This window comes from Lacerta agilis, chromosome 8 (assembly GCF_009819535.1).
Source record: "Lacerta agilis isolate rLacAgi1 chromosome 8, rLacAgi1.pri, whole genome shotgun sequence".
In the NCBI taxonomy this organism is placed as follows: Eukaryota; Metazoa; Chordata; class Lepidosauria; order Squamata; family Lacertidae; genus Lacerta; species Lacerta agilis.
This window is the reverse complement of record NC_046319.1, coordinates 66,659,682-66,679,075: the sequence shown is the minus strand read 5'-3', so window position 1 is coordinate 66,679,075 and position 19,394 is coordinate 66,659,682. Positions and strand designations below refer to the sequence as shown.

Here is a 19,394-nt window from a genome sequence, read left to right as displayed (position 1 = left end):
CCCATCTAAGGCACATGCAATTCATTCATGCATGCATGCATGCACTCATTCCATTCATTCTAGGCCCGCCCGCGCCTCTCCCCGCCCCTTGTCAAGCCCCAGCTAATCAGAAGCTGGCCCAGAGAAGAAGGCGGGCGGACTGCTCGCGCCAAGCTCTGCGCAGGCGCACTTCCTCATGAAAACATGCATATGTATACATGTTCTCGATCCCGCCGGCGCCTGGCTCCTCCTCTTCCTCCCTGCTCTTTCCTCATCCCCATCCCATGTGTTCTAACCGCGCGGCGCCGGCTTCACGCGCTCGTGGCGCTGCAACCCCCTCCTCCGGTTCCGGCCTCGACAGATTCGGCGCAGGCAAGGCGGGCGGGCTGTTTTTCGTCCTCGGCTTCGCGGGTGAGGGGAGCGCGAGGGGGAAACGGCCGTTAAAAGGGGCGGGGTGGAAAGCGCGCGCGTGTATGTCATAGATGGGAGGGGGTCGCGGGGGGGGGGAGAGCTTCGAGGCTGCTGCCCATATTCTGCCTCGTATGTGGGGTCGTTCCTCTCTTCCAAGGGGGCTGCCTCCGTCAGCTGCTCAGCGATGCTGGTTTTTATTTTTTTTATTTTTTTTTGGGGGGGGAAGGGTGGGCGTTGAAGTCCAGAGACGACCCCCCCCACAAAAACAACAACTCAGCAGACGGATCAGGAGAGCTCTCCCCCCCCCCCATGCAACAGAGGTGGCTTTACCCGGTATTTAGATACAGGTCTGTATGTAAGGGAAGGAATGTGAAACATCATGAAGCCCAGTTGTGTCAGATTATCTTAACTGACCCGCAGCTGGTGCTGGTTTTGGCCAGCATGGCACTAGAGGTTGAAGTGTTGGCTCTAGGAATGGCAGAGACCCAGGTTCAAATTCTCGGAACCCCCCCCCCCCCCACCATGAAGGTTTACTTTCTCTGACACCCTGATCTGCCTCACAGGGTTGTTGAGAGGATAAAAGGTGTGCTTGTTTGGAGGAAAGGTAAAAAAAGGAGTACACCCCTTTCCTTCTTTTTTCTTGTTCTTGTCTCCCCTCCCGCTTATAGAAAGGCCTCTGATCCCATCCTCAGTTGAATTCTGTGCCTCAAGAGGTTCATATTAATGACGTGCATTCCAGCCATACCCCAAATTGGGGTGATACGGCTGGTAATACCTCAAAACTTAAATGAAGATTATATTTTTTACTCTTTTATCCGATTGAGATTTTTTTGGGTTCTCATTAATCTTCTGTTTCCCTGGTCTCTTTCCTCCCACCCTCCCCTGCCCCAATTAATTTTTTGTCTACATTTTTTGCAATATTTATGTGGGGGGGGGCGGGCTAAAACAATGAAATGTGCCTTGAGAGGCATCAAATGTGTTGGATATGACATGCATTCCAACTAAATATCCCCTGGCAGCATTTCCAAAACTTTTTATTTCATATGAACAGATGAAGTAATCTTTAGACTCCCCACATCTCTGTGTTTGCTGCAATAGAGAAAAAAAAATGCTGTGTTGTAAGTTTCATCAAATGCAAGTAGGCTGTAGACTGTGTAAGCTGATCTGTTTGTTTATGACACTTTTACTATACAGCACTCTCCTTCTAAGGACTCCGGGATAATGTAAGTGGTTCATCTCTTTTCATTTTATCCTTGCAATGGATTAGTGACCAACGCAGGATCATTCAGAGTGGGTTTGAGGAGCCATATCTCTCCGTCCTAGTCCAAGAAGCTAACCACTATGCCACACTGGAACTTTCTTTTCCCACAGGGGTAGCCATGTTAGTCTCTTGCAGCAGTTGTCAAGGTATCTGGCTCTTAAAAGACTGAACACATTTATTATGGCATAAACTGTTGTGGACTAGTGTTGATTTCATCAGATGCAATGTAGTCCATGGAAACTTGTGCCATGGTACATTTATTAGTTTTTAAGGCTATTCATTCTGTTTGCTGTTGCTTGTGACTTAAGACACAATTAATATGCTGGATTTTATGGTGATGCAAGAGTCCTTTTGGTTTTTGTGAAAACATTTGTGGGGCATAGGAATTCGTTCATTCCCCCCCCCCCCCAAATATAGTCCTACCCCCCACAAGGTCTGAGGGACAGTGGACCGGCCTCCTGCTGAAAAAGTTTGCTGACCCCTGATCTAGGCAGAGATTATTATTATTACTGTGTTGTCAAATTAATTTTTCTTTTCTTTTCCAGGTATTAAAACAAATGAAGTATATTCTGGTAACAGGTGGTGTTATCTCAGGAATTGGGAAAGGAATAATTGCTAGCAGCGTTGGGACAATCCTCAAATCATGTGGCTTGCATGTAACTTCAATTAAAATTGACCCATACATTAACATTGATGCAGGCACCTTTTCTCCTTATGAGCATGGTAAGATGTAGAGAAAGAGCAAACTTTTAAACATTAAGAATAAAATAACACTGATGATGTTTTGAGGGATGGTGGTGTATAATTGCACGCTGACTGTTGCATTGGGGTTAGGGTTTGGAATTGCCAGTGCTATAGATAGTGAGTTGGTGAGAACTTTTTTAGGGTACATTATAGAAATACTGGTTAGTATTTGTAGGGAAGAAGGTAGTTACTGCTTCAAGCAAGTCTAACTTATGAATGTCTCTTGGTTTTAGGTGAAGTGTTTGTGTTGGATGACGGAGGGGAAGTGGATTTGGATCTGGGCAACTATGAGCGCTTTCTTGATATCCGACTCACGAAAGACAATAATCTGACCACAGGGAAGATCTATCAGTATGTCATCAACAAAGAAAGGAAGGGAGACTATCTTGGGAAAACAGTTCAAGGTAGGATATTGGAACTGGGTTCACTTGGCTTTAATAGAGGTCAGCACATCAGTGTTTCCAGTATTATGACAGGCCTTGTGCCTTTTGAACCACAAAGGCAATGCTTGGTTCTCTGTGTACTTCAGCTGAATGCCGTTCTGATCTGTAGCTGGCAAAGATGGGCATGTTCACATTTATCCCTTCCCTCTTCTGCCCATTTGTTCTTATGGTGGCATGCACAGTTGAGAAAAGCATACAAATAATTCTAAAAATAAGGCATGACAACACTTGATATATACTTATATGTGGACAATATATAAATCAATACTCTGTGGTTTGGCTTGTGAAGTTCAAATTGATCATTTATGTTTGCTGACCTAAAATATCTCTGCCTTGATTTGTATTATTGTCAGTATTTCTACTGCTTGGAACAGGAGCGGCAATTTCCTGGGAACAATGTGTTTGGGACAAGGCTATGGTAATTCCTATGTCCTCTGGGTATTTATTAGGAATGTTGGGAGGGGAACTAAATCAGTATATTAATGAAAATATATAAAGTATGTCAAAGAAAAATATACCGTATTTATGTAAATATAATGCACCTTTGAATTTGATGTGCATCTCAATTTTTGAAACCAAAGAAGTATTTGCTGGTGCCATCAAATCTAATGCACACCCTAATTTGGCCAAAAAAGGTGTGCAATAAATTTGGGTAAATACGGCAATAGTAGCCCTGGTTCTTGGTAACTGTTTTCCAATGGCAGGGTCTGCTTATTTTAAATATATATAAAAGAAGATTAGTCTATGTTGAGAGGGTTCTAAAACTAAGACATAAACTGAGGAATAGGATTTCAGCCCTAGTCATTGATTAATGACTATTGATTAATAGGGTACTGCTCTGTGTTGTGTATGAAGCTAAGATACTGGTTATATTATTGATTTTAGTTTGAAAATGGACAAATATATTCTTGTATTGTCTCGTTTTGCAGTTGTACCCCACATTACAGATGCTATCCAGGAGTGGGTAATGAGACAAGCACGAATCCCAGTAGATGACGATGGCATAGAACCTCAAGTCTGTGTGATTGAGGTTGGTATCCATGATCCGTTGCACAGGTTAAAGGCTGAATGTTGACGTGTCTTGCTAAACCACAGTGCAATGTAGTGCAATGTGGGTGAGCTGTAGGAAGGTTGTGCCTGATGCTTTTTCTCTTTCTCACTTGGCCATTGTTTTTCATGCTGGCTTGTTTCAGACAAACCATAGTTAACATTAACAGTATTCTATTTTGGATGAAACAACAAAGCAAAAGTGTAGGTGAAAAATTTTGATGTCTTCCTGCTTGTGTGGGGAAAGGAGCAGAGTAGGTGGTATAAGAGCCCAAGATTTGCTGCAGCTTGTTCTGGTCAACCGTTTGCAGTAATCCATGTATATTTTTAGAATATCAAGCAAATTTGGCCAAAGAATTGTATCAGATTTTATTCATACTTGGAATAGACAAACACGGTTCACCTAGCTTTATTACCGTAAGTCCAGTGAGTCTACTTAGATAGATGCAACCCAATATCTTTTTAGGAAATGTCATATATTGATACATTACTCTGGTTAGAATTCTGATAGGGGCATTTGAGAGTGTGTCAGCAATTCTCTCCATCCTTTTAGCAAGCTCTTTTTGTTCTTTGTTCACCTAAGGATTTGTTGTTTGCCTTAAAGTAACCTTTCCAACCCTTGAGAGAGCAAAATCTTTCATATGTTCTCCAGATAACGTAGCACTAATTTTCTGGGAAGATTTAGCTTGCACTCACAGAATATGGAGGAAATTTAAAAGAAACAATATTGGTTGGGCCAACTGGAAATGTGAAAGTGTGAAGCACCTAGTTGATCTTGCTTGGTTGGCAAACACTTATTTGAATCCAGGCTGAATTAGTTGAACTTTGTTGTTGTTCAGTCGTGTCCGACTCTTCGTGACCCCATGGACCAGATCATGCCAGGCACGCCTATCTTCCACTGCCTCCTGCAGTTTGGCCAAACTCATGCTAGTCGCTTCGAGAACACTGTCCAACCATCTCATCCTTTGCCGTCCCCTTCTCCTTGTGCCCTCCATCTTTCCCAACACCAGGGTCTTTTCTAGGGAGTCTTCTCTTCTCATGAGGTGGCCAAAGTATTGGAGCCTCAACTTCAGGATCTGTACTTCCAGTGAGCACTCAGGGCTGATTTCTTTAGTCCCATTCAAAGAATTGGGGCAGGATATTTAGTTACTGCTTAGTACCCATTGAAATAAATGAAATTGAAGTGGAGGTAACTTAGTCTGGATCCAACCTATGACTTGCATCATCCAGCATCTTATTGCATAACATACTCTGAGGTGAACTGCCGATAGTTATAAAGGGTGACATTGACACAGTCTTTGTGTTCTAAAAACAGAGTATGGTGCTTAATTCCAGATCTCTCTGTTTTAGCTTGGAGGAACTGTAGGAGACATTGAAAGCATGCCCTTCATCGAGGCATTCCGCCAATTTCAATTCAAAGTCAAGCGGGAAAAGTTTTGTAATATTCATGTCAGTCTGGTACCACAGGTAAGATCTTCAATATAAGGTTCTGTTGTTTCTGATCGTTGCATAAGGAAATTTTGTAAGCTGCCCTCATTATTTTGATACAGTGGAAAAATAAGTCTCCCTAAAAATAAAGCAAACTATTTTCATTTGTGAGCTTCTTAACTAGTTTGGGGAAACTTTTTGGTTCTTTAATGGTGTTGCTTCATCTCGGATGATTAGAACTGTTACCTTGGAAATGGGAAATGAAAGTGAATTTTTTTTAGCATTATGAACACCAGTACTTTATGCCTTTTTCATACTGTTTTTTTAAAAGCAAAAATATTAAGTAAAATATAGTAATTCAGGTGATCTTCATATGTTGTGAAATATAAACACTAGTTGATGTTTGTATCAAATTGCCTAGATTATCTCTGGAGAAGTAACCTGAATCTACCAGGCACTACCTAATTTGTCCTGTACATGTTTACATGGAAATACTTCCTATGTTCAATGGATCTTCCCCCTCTTACATGTTTTACATGCAGCTTGTGCACCTCAAATATGACTGCCTCACTTGATATAATCATCATAACAATTAAGTTACAATTCTATATACAGTATTAAATCCTTTTGGAAATGGTGGGAGATACTGCCACATAAACATTTCTTTTTATGTCAGCTTCTTGTGGCAAAGTTGCTGTCATATAATTGATTACTCAGGTATTTAATATCCAGTAAGAAATCACTGGCTTCTGAAATAATGTAAGTAAATATCTTAGTATATGGCCAGGGCATTGATACCTTCTTACATTTGTATTGTAATAAATTTAATGGAGCCTTACTCGTATGCATAGAAAAATACCCCAATCTCCTATGAGTTTTGTTCAGCAAGCCTTATAGCATGTGAAGCTTTCATCTATTGATGTTCAGATAAAATCAGTTTTACATTATTCTGGGCCAGTGAAAAACACTTCATTTTGCTATTATTGCTTGCTGTTTCCTTTAGTGATTTGTTAGATTTACTAAAACCTGGATGATGGCTGTATATGTTGCTGCAGTACATAATATTTTGGGGCTGTAGATTTGACACACTGTCTTCTCATACATATTTCTTGATGCTTGTGTGCTAGCCAAGCTCTACAGGAGAACAGAAGACAAAACCCACCCAGAATAGTGTTCGTGAACTCCGGGGTCTTGGTCTCTCACCAGATCTGGTAAGTTTGCTGTGGCATGTAGAAATCACACTTAGCTGGTTTTATAGAAGTTTTCAAATGTCATAAGTCATAGGGTGGAGAGAGTTGTTTTTTATGATGCCATAAGTATATTGACAAATATCCACGAAGCGTTTTGTTTGCAGAAGGCTACAAGGCATATTTCATTAACCTACCAAGTGCTAAAGGTTAGGTTATAACCTGGTGCAGTATTGTTTGATAACTTCACTGTTTTCATTCCTAGATTGTATGCAGATGCTCCACGCCTCTAGATACCTCAGTAAAAGAGAAGATTTCCATGTTCTGTCATGTAGAACCAGAACAGGTAAAAATTATTTAAATGTTTTGATACCGTTGACACATTTATTTGTGTACTTAGGTCATAGATCTGGTCTGTGCATGTTGATTACAGCAAAATCTTCCCTCTGCAATATACAGCATATAAAGTTAAAAAAAATATCTCCCAAGTACTATAGCTGTGTATTATTATGCACCTCATAAATGTGACAGCGAGGCCATAGTATTCTTTCTCTTTCTCTTATTGAACAGGTAATTTGTGTTCATGATGTCTCTTCCATCTATCGGGTACCTCTTTTGCTAGAGGAGCAAGGGGTGGTTGATTATTTCCGACACCGGCTTGACCTTCCCATTGAAAAGCAGCCTAGGAGAATGCTCATGAAGTGGAAGGAGATGGCTGACAGGTGAGCTTCTTCATAGGAAGCAACTGTGCTATTCTGACCTACTATGTTAGCAGAGGAGCGGCTAGGAGGAGAGCTTGTTTCATTGTCCTCTCCAGCTCAAGAGTGTATTTGCAAGAATAGATTCTCTTCCTAACTATTCACCCGCAGAAAAACTAGATAAATCTTTTTACAGGTAAGTTAGGACTTAGCAAGTTTTTCCTGTAGACTAGTTCCTATGTTAACCTTTATAGTTTTATCTTAGGGGTCAGCAAACTTTTTCAGCAGGGGGCCGGTCCACTGTCTCTCAGACCTTGTGGGGGGCCGGACTATATATATATATATATATATATATATATATATATATATATATATATATTTGGGTGGGGAATGAACGAATTCCTATGCCCCACAAATAACCCAGAGATGCATTTTAAATAAAAGCACACATGAGACACCAGGCAGGCCCCACAAATACCGCAGAGATGCATTTTAAGTAAAATGACACATTCTATTCATGTAAAAACATGCTGATTCCCAGACCGTCCGCGGGCCGGATGTAGAAGGCAATTGGGCCGGATCCGGCCCCTAGGCCTTAGTTTGCCTACCCATGTCTTAACTGGACAAGTAGCTATAATATGTGGATGAGTACTTAGAATCATAGAGCTGGAAGGGACACCAAGGATCATCTAGCCCAACCCCCTTTAATGCATGAATCTCAACTAAGACATCCATGACAGATGCCCATCCAACCTTTGCTTAAAAACCTCCAGTAAAAGGAATTAAGAAGGGAAATATTTAAACTTAATTAAGGCTACAATCCTATAGCACTAAACTGTGAGTATGCCCCATTAAACCCAATGGGATGTTTCTCAGTAGACATGCCTTCATGTAGAGAAGCCTAAAAAACCCATTATCTCCATATTTTCATTCTGTAGTGGTAGAATCAATTTTACAACCTCATGGATCTACCATCTTATTATTTGCATATATAGACCAGGCCTGAGAATTCTTGTGCTGAATCATATTATTCATTTAACATTTGGCTTTGTATGCCTGGGCTCTAAACATAAATATAGCATATGTGCTGCTGAAGCAAAAGGCTGCTTGATCATGCAGGTCTGGTCTTTTAACTAATTATTTTAGCTAATAGTATATAGTTTGTGCTCTTAAAGGTTAAAGATAGAAGATATAGTGTTGTGCTTTTTTTCTTTCGTTCACACAGATATGATCGCTTATTGGAGACCTGCTCTATTGCTCTTGTTGGCAAATACACAAAGTTTTCAGATTCCTATGCTTCTGTCATCAAAGCTTTGGAACATTCTGCCCTGGCTATCAATCACAAGCTTGAGATCAAGGTATGCTTTTTCACTAGCCCCAGCAGAATCGCTGGTTTCTCTGGATTCATGTTTAAAGCAAAGGGCAGCAATAAACAGGATGTACTTTCCTGTTTTGAGAATGGTGCTTCAGCAGCCGCCAAGGTGCCAATATTTCCAGCCCAAAATACTCATGCACAAAAAATCTGTATTTAGAAAAAACCACAACCCATTTAAAGTTACATACAAGCAGCACTGAGGATTACAAAGCTTACTAACCTGCTGCTACTTGCATATCCATTGGGCATAATTGGTGGTAGAAGCATAATGGTGATGCTGTTTCTAATCCCCAGCTGGGTACTCTTCCTTTCCAGGGGACCAAAGATTTTGGGGAGCTTGCCATATAAAATATATGGATGGCGAAAGAGGCAATCTATTCTTCCCTTGCCCCCCACAAAAGTGGATAGCAAGGTCACTAAGCAGAATATAGGTTTTGTTTACTTTAAACAGCAATTCAGATCTAGAAACTACAGGGGAAGGGTAGGCAGCCTGGTGCCCTACAGAAGTTCTGGGCTACATCTCTCATCAGCCTCAGTCAGCATGGACAATGATGAAGGATGATGGGATTTGAGGTCTGGGGGGCTACGGTTTGCTGCTGTAGGAATTCAAAACCCTATTGGAAGAGATAATGCATCTAATGTGACACCTTGAAACCTCCATCTTTTGAGCTTCAGATCAAACAGAAGACAACAGTTGTCATGATGGCAGAAGCCCTCCACCAAATGGAAGGCTCTTAAACTATTTCAGCCTATGTGGATGCCTTCCTTCACAAACTGTTGTATTATCTGATGGTTTCAAAAAAGATTGTTTGCATCCCACCTATTCTTCTCTCTTGCATTTCTTACTATACCCAGAAGGCAGTCTCTGCACCTGGAGACTGGGCCTCCAATTCTAGAGCGCCAAGGATATTGGAGAGGGGTGGTGGAGGCCCTGTTGGCTCCAAACAGTAAAGATTTGTGAACAGAACAATAAATTGACCATCAAAACTAACATCTGTTTTACAATACAAGATCTGTATTTTTTGATGTGTGCAAAAATTCTGTGCTTCAATAATTGGAACAGTTGTGTCATACGTAGTTTTGAGGAAACAAAAAGAAATATGTGTTGATCTCTTCTGATAGTGTTTGATCTGGTTGTATGACAATAATAGCAGCAGTGAGGGAGGGAGAGGAAAAGCTTTTCTTTTTTAAAGAAGCTCCAATGATCTAAAAAAGTGGTACATCTGATTCTGCTTTAATCTCACATTTTAAAAAAATTGATCTCTTCCTAGTACATTGATTCTGCTGACTTGGAACCAGCTACTCTCCAAGAAGAGCCAGTTCGATACCATGAGGCCTGGCAGAAACTCTGCAGTGCTGAGTAAGGCAAACATAACCTTGCTTTCCTCCTTGAGACACAGTGACTCCTACTGGCATCATTCTAGGCTTCTTTTATTGCTCCCTATTCTAGTCTGGCCGGGCCTGTTTATACAGAGTTAGAGTGGCCATTTTACCTTCTTTTAATCTTATGAGCCAAGTAGACAATGGGTACACTCGTGGAAATGGATGGATGAGGTTAACTTAGGTTCATTAATTTAAGTGGGTCTGCTCAGGGCAGAACTTAGTTGCACAAAACCCAACGTGCCACACATCCTATTACGCGACGGCAAGAAATCATACTGACACAAATAAGAGTCTAGAGATATAAATAGCCAGTGGTCTTTCAATAGTAGTTGACTGTAATTGTTACATAGATCCTGCATGCTCAGAGGCAATTTACCATTGAATACCAGTTGTTAACTCTGTGAGATAGCTCAGTTGGTAGAGCATGAGACTCTTAATCTCAGGGTTGTGGGTTCGAGCCCTATGTTGGGTCATAGATTCCTCCACTGCAGAGGGTTGGACTAGATGATCCTCGTGGTCCCTTCCAACTCTATAATTCTTTGATGATGGTGGCAGGATTCTAGAACAGAATATATTAATGAGATTCACTTTTTAGCTGTGAATGCATCCTTTTTTCCCTAATAAATATTTTTATTGAGTATGTATAAAGATATAAAACAAAGGAAATATAGTACAATAAAACCACAAAAAGACAGAGTGGGCCATAAACCAAATATATGTATACAGTTCTGTCCCATGGATACAGAATCAGAAATAGTGTATATTGCATTTTAGTCATTCACTCCAAATTTCCAAGGACACTGCAGGCAGCTGTTGAAGGTTTGCACTTCCTTGGAAGGCACGCCTACTTGCATCTCTGACCCTTGTCATACATAGATTGATACTGCAGAGCACTTAATCATTCTGAATACTGTAGTCTCTTTTGGAGATGAGGAGCAAAACAGCCATGGTGGTCAGCCTTTGAAGCCAAGTCCCCTTTTATATGAGAAGTGCTTCAATTGCCTGGCTTCAGAAGGATTACTCTAATTAAACAACAGCCATAAATGTAAAACATTTGTTTCGAGGGGAACTACACATTTGGTGAAGACTGGTGTCTGGAAACCTGCATGTCTGCTAAGTAGCAAAGAGATTTTGAAGGTCAGACACAGCAGGCAACCCTGCACAATATACTTTACTTTAAGCATGTCTTTCTGCTGTTGCTTTGGAGTTACTTGGAAAAGATCCAAGAGTATTCACTGAACTTCTGAAACTCCCGCCCCTTGAGAGTGATTAATGAAATGTGTGAAAGAGATGGACAAATTAGTGAACATCATATATAGGAAGAATGGTAGCCATTAGAAAGTTAGTATGCTGAAAAATGGACATGTTTTATAGATCGTTGGCAGATGCACTGGACATATGACCTGAAAGGAATGTATTTGTATAACCTAGTGGTGTAATTTGCATTTTTTAGTCACTCTGTTCTGTTTCTGTATAGATATTTAAAGTTTAAAATAATAATTAAAAGCTTTTTGGAATGCAGATGTTTCACCTTCCTGCATTGCAGGGGTTGGACTAGATGACCCTTCATGTCCCTTCCAACTCTACAATTCTATGATTCTATGAAAGTGTAACAGACTTTCAGGTGTCACTGAATGGATTTCTCCCCCCCCCCTTTTATGCAGTGGAATTTTGGTTCCAGGAGGGTTTGGTGTTCGAGGGACAGAAGGGAAGATCCAAGCTATTTCTTGGGCAAGAAAACAGAAAAAACCTTTCTTGGGTGAGAGATGATTTATTATTATTATTATTATTAGTAGTAGTAGTAGTAGTAGTAGTAGTAGTACCAACATTTGTATACCATCTGTTCTTCCAAGACGCTCAAGATGGGATACATGGTTCTCCTCCCCACAACAACCCTGTGAGGTAGGGTAGGCTAAGAGATGGTGACTGGCTAAGGGTCACCCATTGAGCTTCATGGCTGAGTGGGGATTTGATCACTGGTCTCCCAGGTCATAGTCCAGCATTCTAAGAATTATACCACACTGACTCTCAACGCAGCCCTCCCTATAGAAGTAGGAAGAACCTAACTTTGCCCTACACACCATGTAGAGGTTATAACTATTAGGCAATATCCCACTCTTAATACATCAGGATCAGGTGCTTGAGTTGCTATGCAGCCAGTCAAATGTAAGAGGCAACTGGCAAGAGGAGGAGTTTCTGGTTTACGCTGATCAAGATCTGTTTTCTTCATGACTTGCAGCTTGCTTGGGGGACATACAAGCAGTTTTGAGTTTCTGGTTTACGCTGATCAAGATCTGTTTTCTTCATGACTTGGAGCTTGCTTGGGGGACATACAAGCAGAGATCAGCATCCCCTGTACACCCCCCCCCCCAATTATTGTAACCTTTTCGTCATCTTTGTGCTTATGTGGCCCCTGATGCAAATAGTGACTGCTATGAGAGAGTTATTGGGGATTTGGAGAGAGTGCTGTGCTGTTTTTTTCTGCAGGAGTCTGCTTGGGAATGCAGCTAGCAGTTGTGGAATTCGCCCGCAACATCCTGGGTTGGAAAGGTAAATGCAATGATGTAAAAATACTTCATTGGGGATGGATATATGGGTGCCAGTACTTAAGATTGCTAATGACTGGTGTTTGTTGTTGATTGTTATAAATTACTACCTGTGACATTTAAAACGACTAGTCTTAAAGGGGAACAGCACCCATTTTTCTTCACTCTGTCCTTGTAACTGTTTTCCAAGCCACAGACATCTGTTATGCAAACTGTTGTATTCCTCCAATTCAATTGAATTGATTGGAATAGGAGGCAATATTTCCCGTGCATTCACTACTGACCTTAGAGTTTCACAAGATAATATTAAGATCTGTGTAGCATGAGAGTGCTTCAGGGACATACTGTCTCCGTAATCCCTGAATCAAGTCTGCAGGATGGGTCACAGGTATTCATGATAGCATGTCCAGTACAGCCCAACTCACATAATGAGCACCCTGAAAAGTATTATTTAGCTGTTTGTTATGTTAGTATTTCTGAGTTTTGTGCCTAGAGGCTCCTTTTTGAAAAAAAAGAAGCCTTATATGGTATGGGATGTGAGTAGTTAAAGGTTGGACTGTGAACCATAAGCCCATAGCTAAATTATGCTTTGGTCATGATCTCAAACCCTCACTTGCAGCCCTGCAACTTGGGGTTAATGCTGACCTGTCCTGCAGACCTAGTGACTGATGGAAAATTGGGATTTACACTGCTAGCCATAACTGATCAACGTTTGTAATTGGCAGATGCCAACTCTACAGAATTTGACCCCAAAACTACACATCCAGTGGTAAGTATGATGTAATTTTTGAGCCTAGGGTGGTTTTACTCCTTGCATGCCAAGAGCATTCAGCATTTTTCCATAGAGAACCAAAAATATGAAATAGGTTGGCTGGCTTGCACAGAAATTAATGGCAAGAATAGATGGCTGGGGTGTGAAATATACCCTTATGGTCTTATGGAATGCAGCCACAAATTTATGAATGGAGCATCGTGGCTATGGTGCCTCTCTGTTGTATAATATTGAAGTCAAACCTTTCAGGGTTGTATTCAATTGAGTTTTACTCAGAGTTGAACCATTGAAAATAATGGTCCTAACTTAACCATAATCATTAATTTCAGTAGGCCTACTCTGGGTAAGACTAGTTTTGGCCCATATGCCTGGAGAGAAAGCAAGACCTCTATCCATGTGGGACATAATGTTCAAATACGTTATAAAATGGCATGTCAGATTTGATGCCCATGGGCCCAGATGTAAGATCATTTACAATTAACACCATATTTCTGCTTTTATGTTATTTTATTGATTTTTAATTGATTGACATTTATAGTACCACCTTTCCTTCAAGGAGCTCAAGGTGGTGTACATGGTTCTCCCTCTGTGTTTTATCCTCACAACAGCCTTGTGAGGAAGCTTAGGCTGAGAGACAGTGACTCGCCCATGGTTCCCCTGAGCCTATGTGTCTGTTACATCTCTCTTCTCCCTCCTCACCCCCAGCCAACCTACAAAACCGAATGACTTATCTGTTTTGTTTGGAAAGTCCAGGCCATTCCACTACAGAGCCCCATGACCCCTCTCTAAAGTAATCTCTTGGCTTGATTAAAATGTGATGAAACCAGTTTTCTGCTTGTAGAACACAAATGAATAAGATTGATGTTTATGGCCTTTTTGAAAGGTTGCTTATGCCAAGAGCTACCCTTTGGTGTACGCTTATCTTCTAATTCCTTTTCAATCCCATTGTCCTCTTTTGAATTACTTTCCTCAGATCATAGACATGCCGGAGCATAATCCTGGTCAAATGGGTGGGACCATGAGGCTTGGAAAGAGGAAGACAGTTTTTCACACCAAGAACTCAGTCATGCGTATGGCTCTTCCTAGACTTATGTTGTCTCTCCTCCTTTGTATTCCACTTTCCTTTTGCTTATTGGTGAACAGTGATGGTACAAATGCATGATCTATTATTGTGTGAAGTACTGGAAGATGTTGTGCTAAATGGCTCCCACTCCTCCTGTTGTTATTTTAATTGATCAGTCTCCACATATGTCCCTTGGTGATGCATACAGCATATAATAAAAGCAGTTTCAAAACAGCACAAAAAAATAACAGATGAGTTTAAAAGCAATATAAAATGGATAAACATGGCAGAGATGTGTTGATCCAGCTGGAAAATTTCTTGGAACAAACTTTTCAGGGACAGAGACTTTTTCTCCCATTTCATACCAAAACTTTGTGGTGGTACAGGGACCTTTAATGGTAGCAAGTTTAGTGTAGGCAAGAAATACTACTTCATACAATGCATATGTAAATTATGGAATTCACAGCTAGAAAATGTGATGGCCAGTAGTTTTGATTTTAAAGGGGATTAGACAGCTCAGTCTGTGGCTGTTGACCATGATGGTTGAATAGAACCAGGTCCAGAGATGATATGCCAGTTGCTGGGGAGTGACAGTGGGAGACAATTGCCTTGATGTCATTATTGAAGTTCTTGGAGGCATCTGGTTGGCCATTGGGATGTAGCATGTTGGTCTAGATAAAGCAAGTCTCTTTATCTTCTTTGGTGGTCCAGTAGAATTCTGAAATTTATTCTCTGGAGGCAAAGGTGTAGTGTTAATGTGTTTAGCCAGTCTGTAGTAAACACAGCCATATTTTCTCCATGGATAGGAAAACTGTATGGAGATGGTGACTATTTGGAAGAGAGGCACAGACACAGATACGAGGTATGTCACCTAGTATGCAGCAATATTTATCAACCCCCGCCACCACATTGGCTTTTCTGAAGAGAAGTGATTGTATGATGCCATTTTGCCTTCCATAATAGGTAAACCCAGAGTTGAAAAACACCTTTGAAGAAAATGGTTTGAAATTTGTGGGCCAGGATGTTGAAGGAGAGCGAATGGAGGTGGTTGAACTGGAAGGTAAGCACTTGAATTAGTAGCTGGGAGACTGACACTGTTGTCTTAGGCAACAACTAATATGGAAAGAGGAACTCTTTCTTCCTTGGATGGGGAGAATGAATGGCAAACACCACAATAGTCAGTAGATGCAGCAGAGAGACAGGATAATGGTACTCAGAAAAGCTTTATATTGCCTATGTACTTTGGCCTGGCCTTACCAATTGAGAGGGCTTCAGATAGTAACATAACAAAGCTTTTATCTTCTTCTCTCCTAGAGCATCCATTTTTTGTCGGTGTTCAGTTTCACCCAGAGTTCCTCTCCAGACCTATAAAGCCATCTCCCCCTTACTTCGGCCTCCTTCTGGCTTCTGCTGGGAGGCTCACACATTATCTACAGAAAGGATGCAGACTCTCCCCCAGGTAAGTTCAGCTGAGTGTCTTGGCTCATGGTATAACTGCTGGCTTGGCAGTGTTTTCTGTTCAGCATAGTGCACCAATGATAGACTGTCCTATTTCTGTTAGGCATAAAAACCTTAAGGCTGTATTGTATCTTCCTTCCTTGCATTTGGGCCTACAATATCAGTATTGCCTTTGTAGAATGAAAGTGCAGGGAGTTGTGCTTCTACTGTGGCTCATTAGTCTCTGGCTCCATCTCCCTTCTTAGGAAAATTGGTCTGCTTTTATCTTTTGTTGCAGCTGACATCAATATACTGTTTGTTAAGTAGTGGAGAATACTGCTGACACATATTTTGGGTATCAGTGTTCTAAATGCTCTTTGTGATGATTAAATTAAGGTCAGTCTTCTGGTATCACTCCACTTACAAAGAAATTGCTACCAAACAATCTCCCCCCCCCCCTTTCCCTCCCAGTGTAGTCTGGCGCTATAGTACTGCCTGCCAAAGGCTTGTGGAGTTTTGCCAGATGCGGAATGACTCTTCACAAAATTGCACTCTCTAGGAGCGTTCTCGGAGAAGCTGCAAGGGGATGTGCACAAGGCTTACATTTTCTGTGCAACATAGCAAAGGGGAAGTCCATTCATCTCCTGTATTTTGGTGTGTGTGTTCTAGAGCAGGGGTGGCCAACTCCCAAGGGACTGTGATCTACTCACAGAGTTAAAGACTGGCAGTGATCTACCCCCTTTTTGGGGGTTCAGGTCAAAGTTGTTGAGCTTTTTAGGAAGAGGCAGGCCCAATTTTTAGGGGTACAGGGCAAAAATGTTGAGCTTTTTTGAGGTGAGCAAAAGTTGTTGAGCTTCTTTAGGAGGAGCCAGTGATCTACCAGTAGATCACGATCTACCTGTTGGAAGTGCCTGTTAAGGCAAAATGCATGCTTTCCCCCCTTTGTATGCCACATGGTATCCTTTCTACCCAGCACTTGAAGTTGCCCCTAGAATAAAAGGCTGCAAGAATCCTTAATGTCGCCTGGTCAGTGCCTGCCCTCTGCACTAAGAAGGTCCATGCCTTTTTGACAAATTGGGCTATTTTAAAGAACAATACAAGCCACAAATTGGATGTGTGAGAATCCTTAAAGGCTGGAAAGCAGGCCTGGTGCCAGCACCTGATATCCTAGAGCAGCTGTTGGGACTCTGGTGGCCCAGCAAGGCCCACCAGCACTGATGTCTCTGCCCCCCCCTTCCATCACCAGTTAGGTGACTATGGTCTGAAAGCTATATTTATTTCATTCTGTACCCTAGAGTGACACTAGGTCAGGTGCTGTGGGGCACTGTGAGAAATTAAAATGTTGCTGCTGTCACTACCAGATTTGCTGAGGACCATGTGTAAATGTATCCAGCTAGGCTACTTTGTGGAAGTCTGTCATAGGCTGTAGTTTCTGACTGGCTAGGTCATTTAGATGAACTTGCCTTTGCATTGTAATTAATGAGCCAGAGCCAGAGATGAAACATGTGTAGAAGAAGTGCTTATCTTTCTAATGGTCTGAATGTTACAGGGATACCTACAGCGACAGAAGCGGAAGTAGTTCACCGGACTCTGAGATCACAGAACTGAAATTCACTGCAGTGAATCATGAGTGATTGCTGGTAATGCTGTCCTTTCATGTTCTGAATTTTCAAATTATCTTTCTTCCATCTCTCCCCAGTTGTGAATTTGGGCCAAATCTCTGGGTGTTTCTTAACCATGGGGAAAAATTGTCTGGTCTTTCAGGTGGGAGTGGCATCTCAAAGCATCGTGCACAAATACAGGCAAAGCTAAATATACCATGAGAAAAACATGTTGAACCTGGCTAGTGTGCTTTGGTAACAGTGACATTTCCATGTACATTGCCTTGGGTCCTTTTGTGGAAAGGAAAAGCAGTGTGGTGTAGTTGTTAGTGTCAGACTAGAGAGACAAGGATTCAAATCCACCGTTTGCCATGAAGTTCTCAGGGTGATGTCAGTCACGATGTCTCAGTGACTAACCTATTCTGTAAAGTTGTGTCAGGAGAGAAATCGGCAAACATTTTATGCTACTGAAAGAAAGCTAGCATGTAAATTGGGCCACATTCCCTTCTGAGTAACCATTTGGGGGCCATGTCAGTGGTGAGTGCTGTCAGAAGGAAACATTCATTTGATTAGTTAACACGTATGCACGCACACAGAGTATCCTCCATTCAGACAAGAGGCAGTTAGAGTTCAAGGAGTTTCCAGCCAGGCAAAAATACTCGAATATGGAGCATGAGCAGTGAGAGGGGTGGCAGAGGATGGTGTGTGGCCTGGGGAGACTCCCAAGGGCCAGATGGGAGAGGCTTGGGTGGTTTCTGGGCCTGAGGTTTCTCACCTGTGATGTAACTATACTAAAACAAATGCACTTCTTTTATTAAGAAAAAATCTTTTGTCTCTCTTATCTACCCTCCTCCCCACCATTCCAGATATGCCTAATTTTCAGAAGATCCTTCATTCCTTCAATGCAATAGTTGAACTGCTGGAGTCTCTTAAATCACGTCACGATAATTGTATTTTGAAAAATCATGGCACACTTCTTTTGTTCATTTAAACTTATTTTGTATTCTGAAAAGCTGACACAGAAGTGCTCACCCATGCACAATGGTGAGCTTAAAAACGAGAACTTAAAAAACAGAACAAAGAGTGGGACAAATTGTGGATTTCTGAAGAGCCTTGATACACCAATGCAAATGGTCAGTGTTGCCAAGGAGAGTATCTGCTTTCTGTTCATTTCCATTGTGGATGGTTTAAATTATAGCATTTACTCTCTTGGTGGATTGTGGGAAGAGAGGTGCCATGAAGAGGGGATAACTTGACACATATTGAGAAGCAAAGTGGTGAGATTTGGTGCCACCATTGAACCTTTGTTCCAGGAGATTCCTTTTCCTGCTGGTGAAATCTTAGCGTATTTGGTTAATTCTAATCCCAAACAAGTCATATTATGCTGCAGTGATATAATTAAAATAGAGTATAACACCACCACCTTTTTTAGAAGCTTGTGATGGGCAGTTTTTGTTTTTGTCCTGCTTCCTGGACTGCCATAACTCCTTGCATCAAGGAGGCCATGTGTACAAGAAAGTGACTTTTCAGAAGCTGCCTTTGCAACTCTCATTGAGAGACTTGCCTTGGACTAAAAAGTCCGAGGCCCCACACTGCTGGAAACTTGCCATGTGATACATATGCAATATGTGGCCTGTTTCCACAAGTGTTTGGGGAGTGCTCAGCAATATATTTACTCCATCCCAAAGAAGAGGAAAAGGGCGACGCTAGGCTTCTGCAAAAGGCGGGAGCTGCATGAAACAAGTGTGTGTAATCTCCCCTTTTCCAGTATAGGTTGTAAGCTGCCTTTCCAGCAAGCCAGGAGAAACTCTGTTACTAAAAAAATGTACCGCATATCTAAACACTTCTGAGTTTAATAAAACTTGGGGAATACAATCTGTGTTTGTGTTCTGGTCATCTATCAAACTTGACGACTTGTTTTGCACTTGCCCCCCATTCACCATCTTGCTGTAAGATGGTTCTGCTTCATACGTATTTCTCCTTTCTGCTAATGGGTTATGTCAGCAACTTCCTGGATAA

General features: G+C 41.5%; 1 protein-coding gene across 2 annotated transcripts; it reads left to right on the top strand.

Moving 5' to 3' along the window:
* Nucleotides 1-306: 306 nt before the first annotated feature.
* On the top strand, nt 307-19,250 carry CTPS1 (CTP synthase 1). 2 transcript variants are annotated; one of them, XM_033158023.1, is made up of 19 exons: nt 307-390; nt 2,197-2,374; nt 2,629-2,799; nt 3,768-3,868; nt 5,236-5,352; nt 6,441-6,524; nt 6,766-6,846; nt 7,071-7,222; nt 8,424-8,556; nt 9,845-9,933; nt 11,621-11,715; nt 12,444-12,506; nt 13,228-13,271; nt 14,248-14,344; nt 15,144-15,199; nt 15,301-15,397; nt 15,652-15,796; nt 17,324-17,414; nt 18,242-19,250. In XM_033158023.1, exons 2-18 carry the CDS (start codon nt 2,209-2,211, stop codon nt 17,406-17,408), a joined length of 1,776 nt encoding a protein of 591 aa, XP_033013914.1. In that variant the 5' UTR covers nt 307-390; nt 2,197-2,208; the 3' UTR covers nt 17,409-17,414; nt 18,242-19,250. The 2 variants fall into 2 exon arrangements, with proteins under 2 accessions (XP_033013914.1, XP_033013915.1); XM_033158024.1 differs by lacking the exon at nt 5,236-5,352.
* The last annotated feature ends 144 nt before the right edge of the window (nt 19,251-19,394 follow it).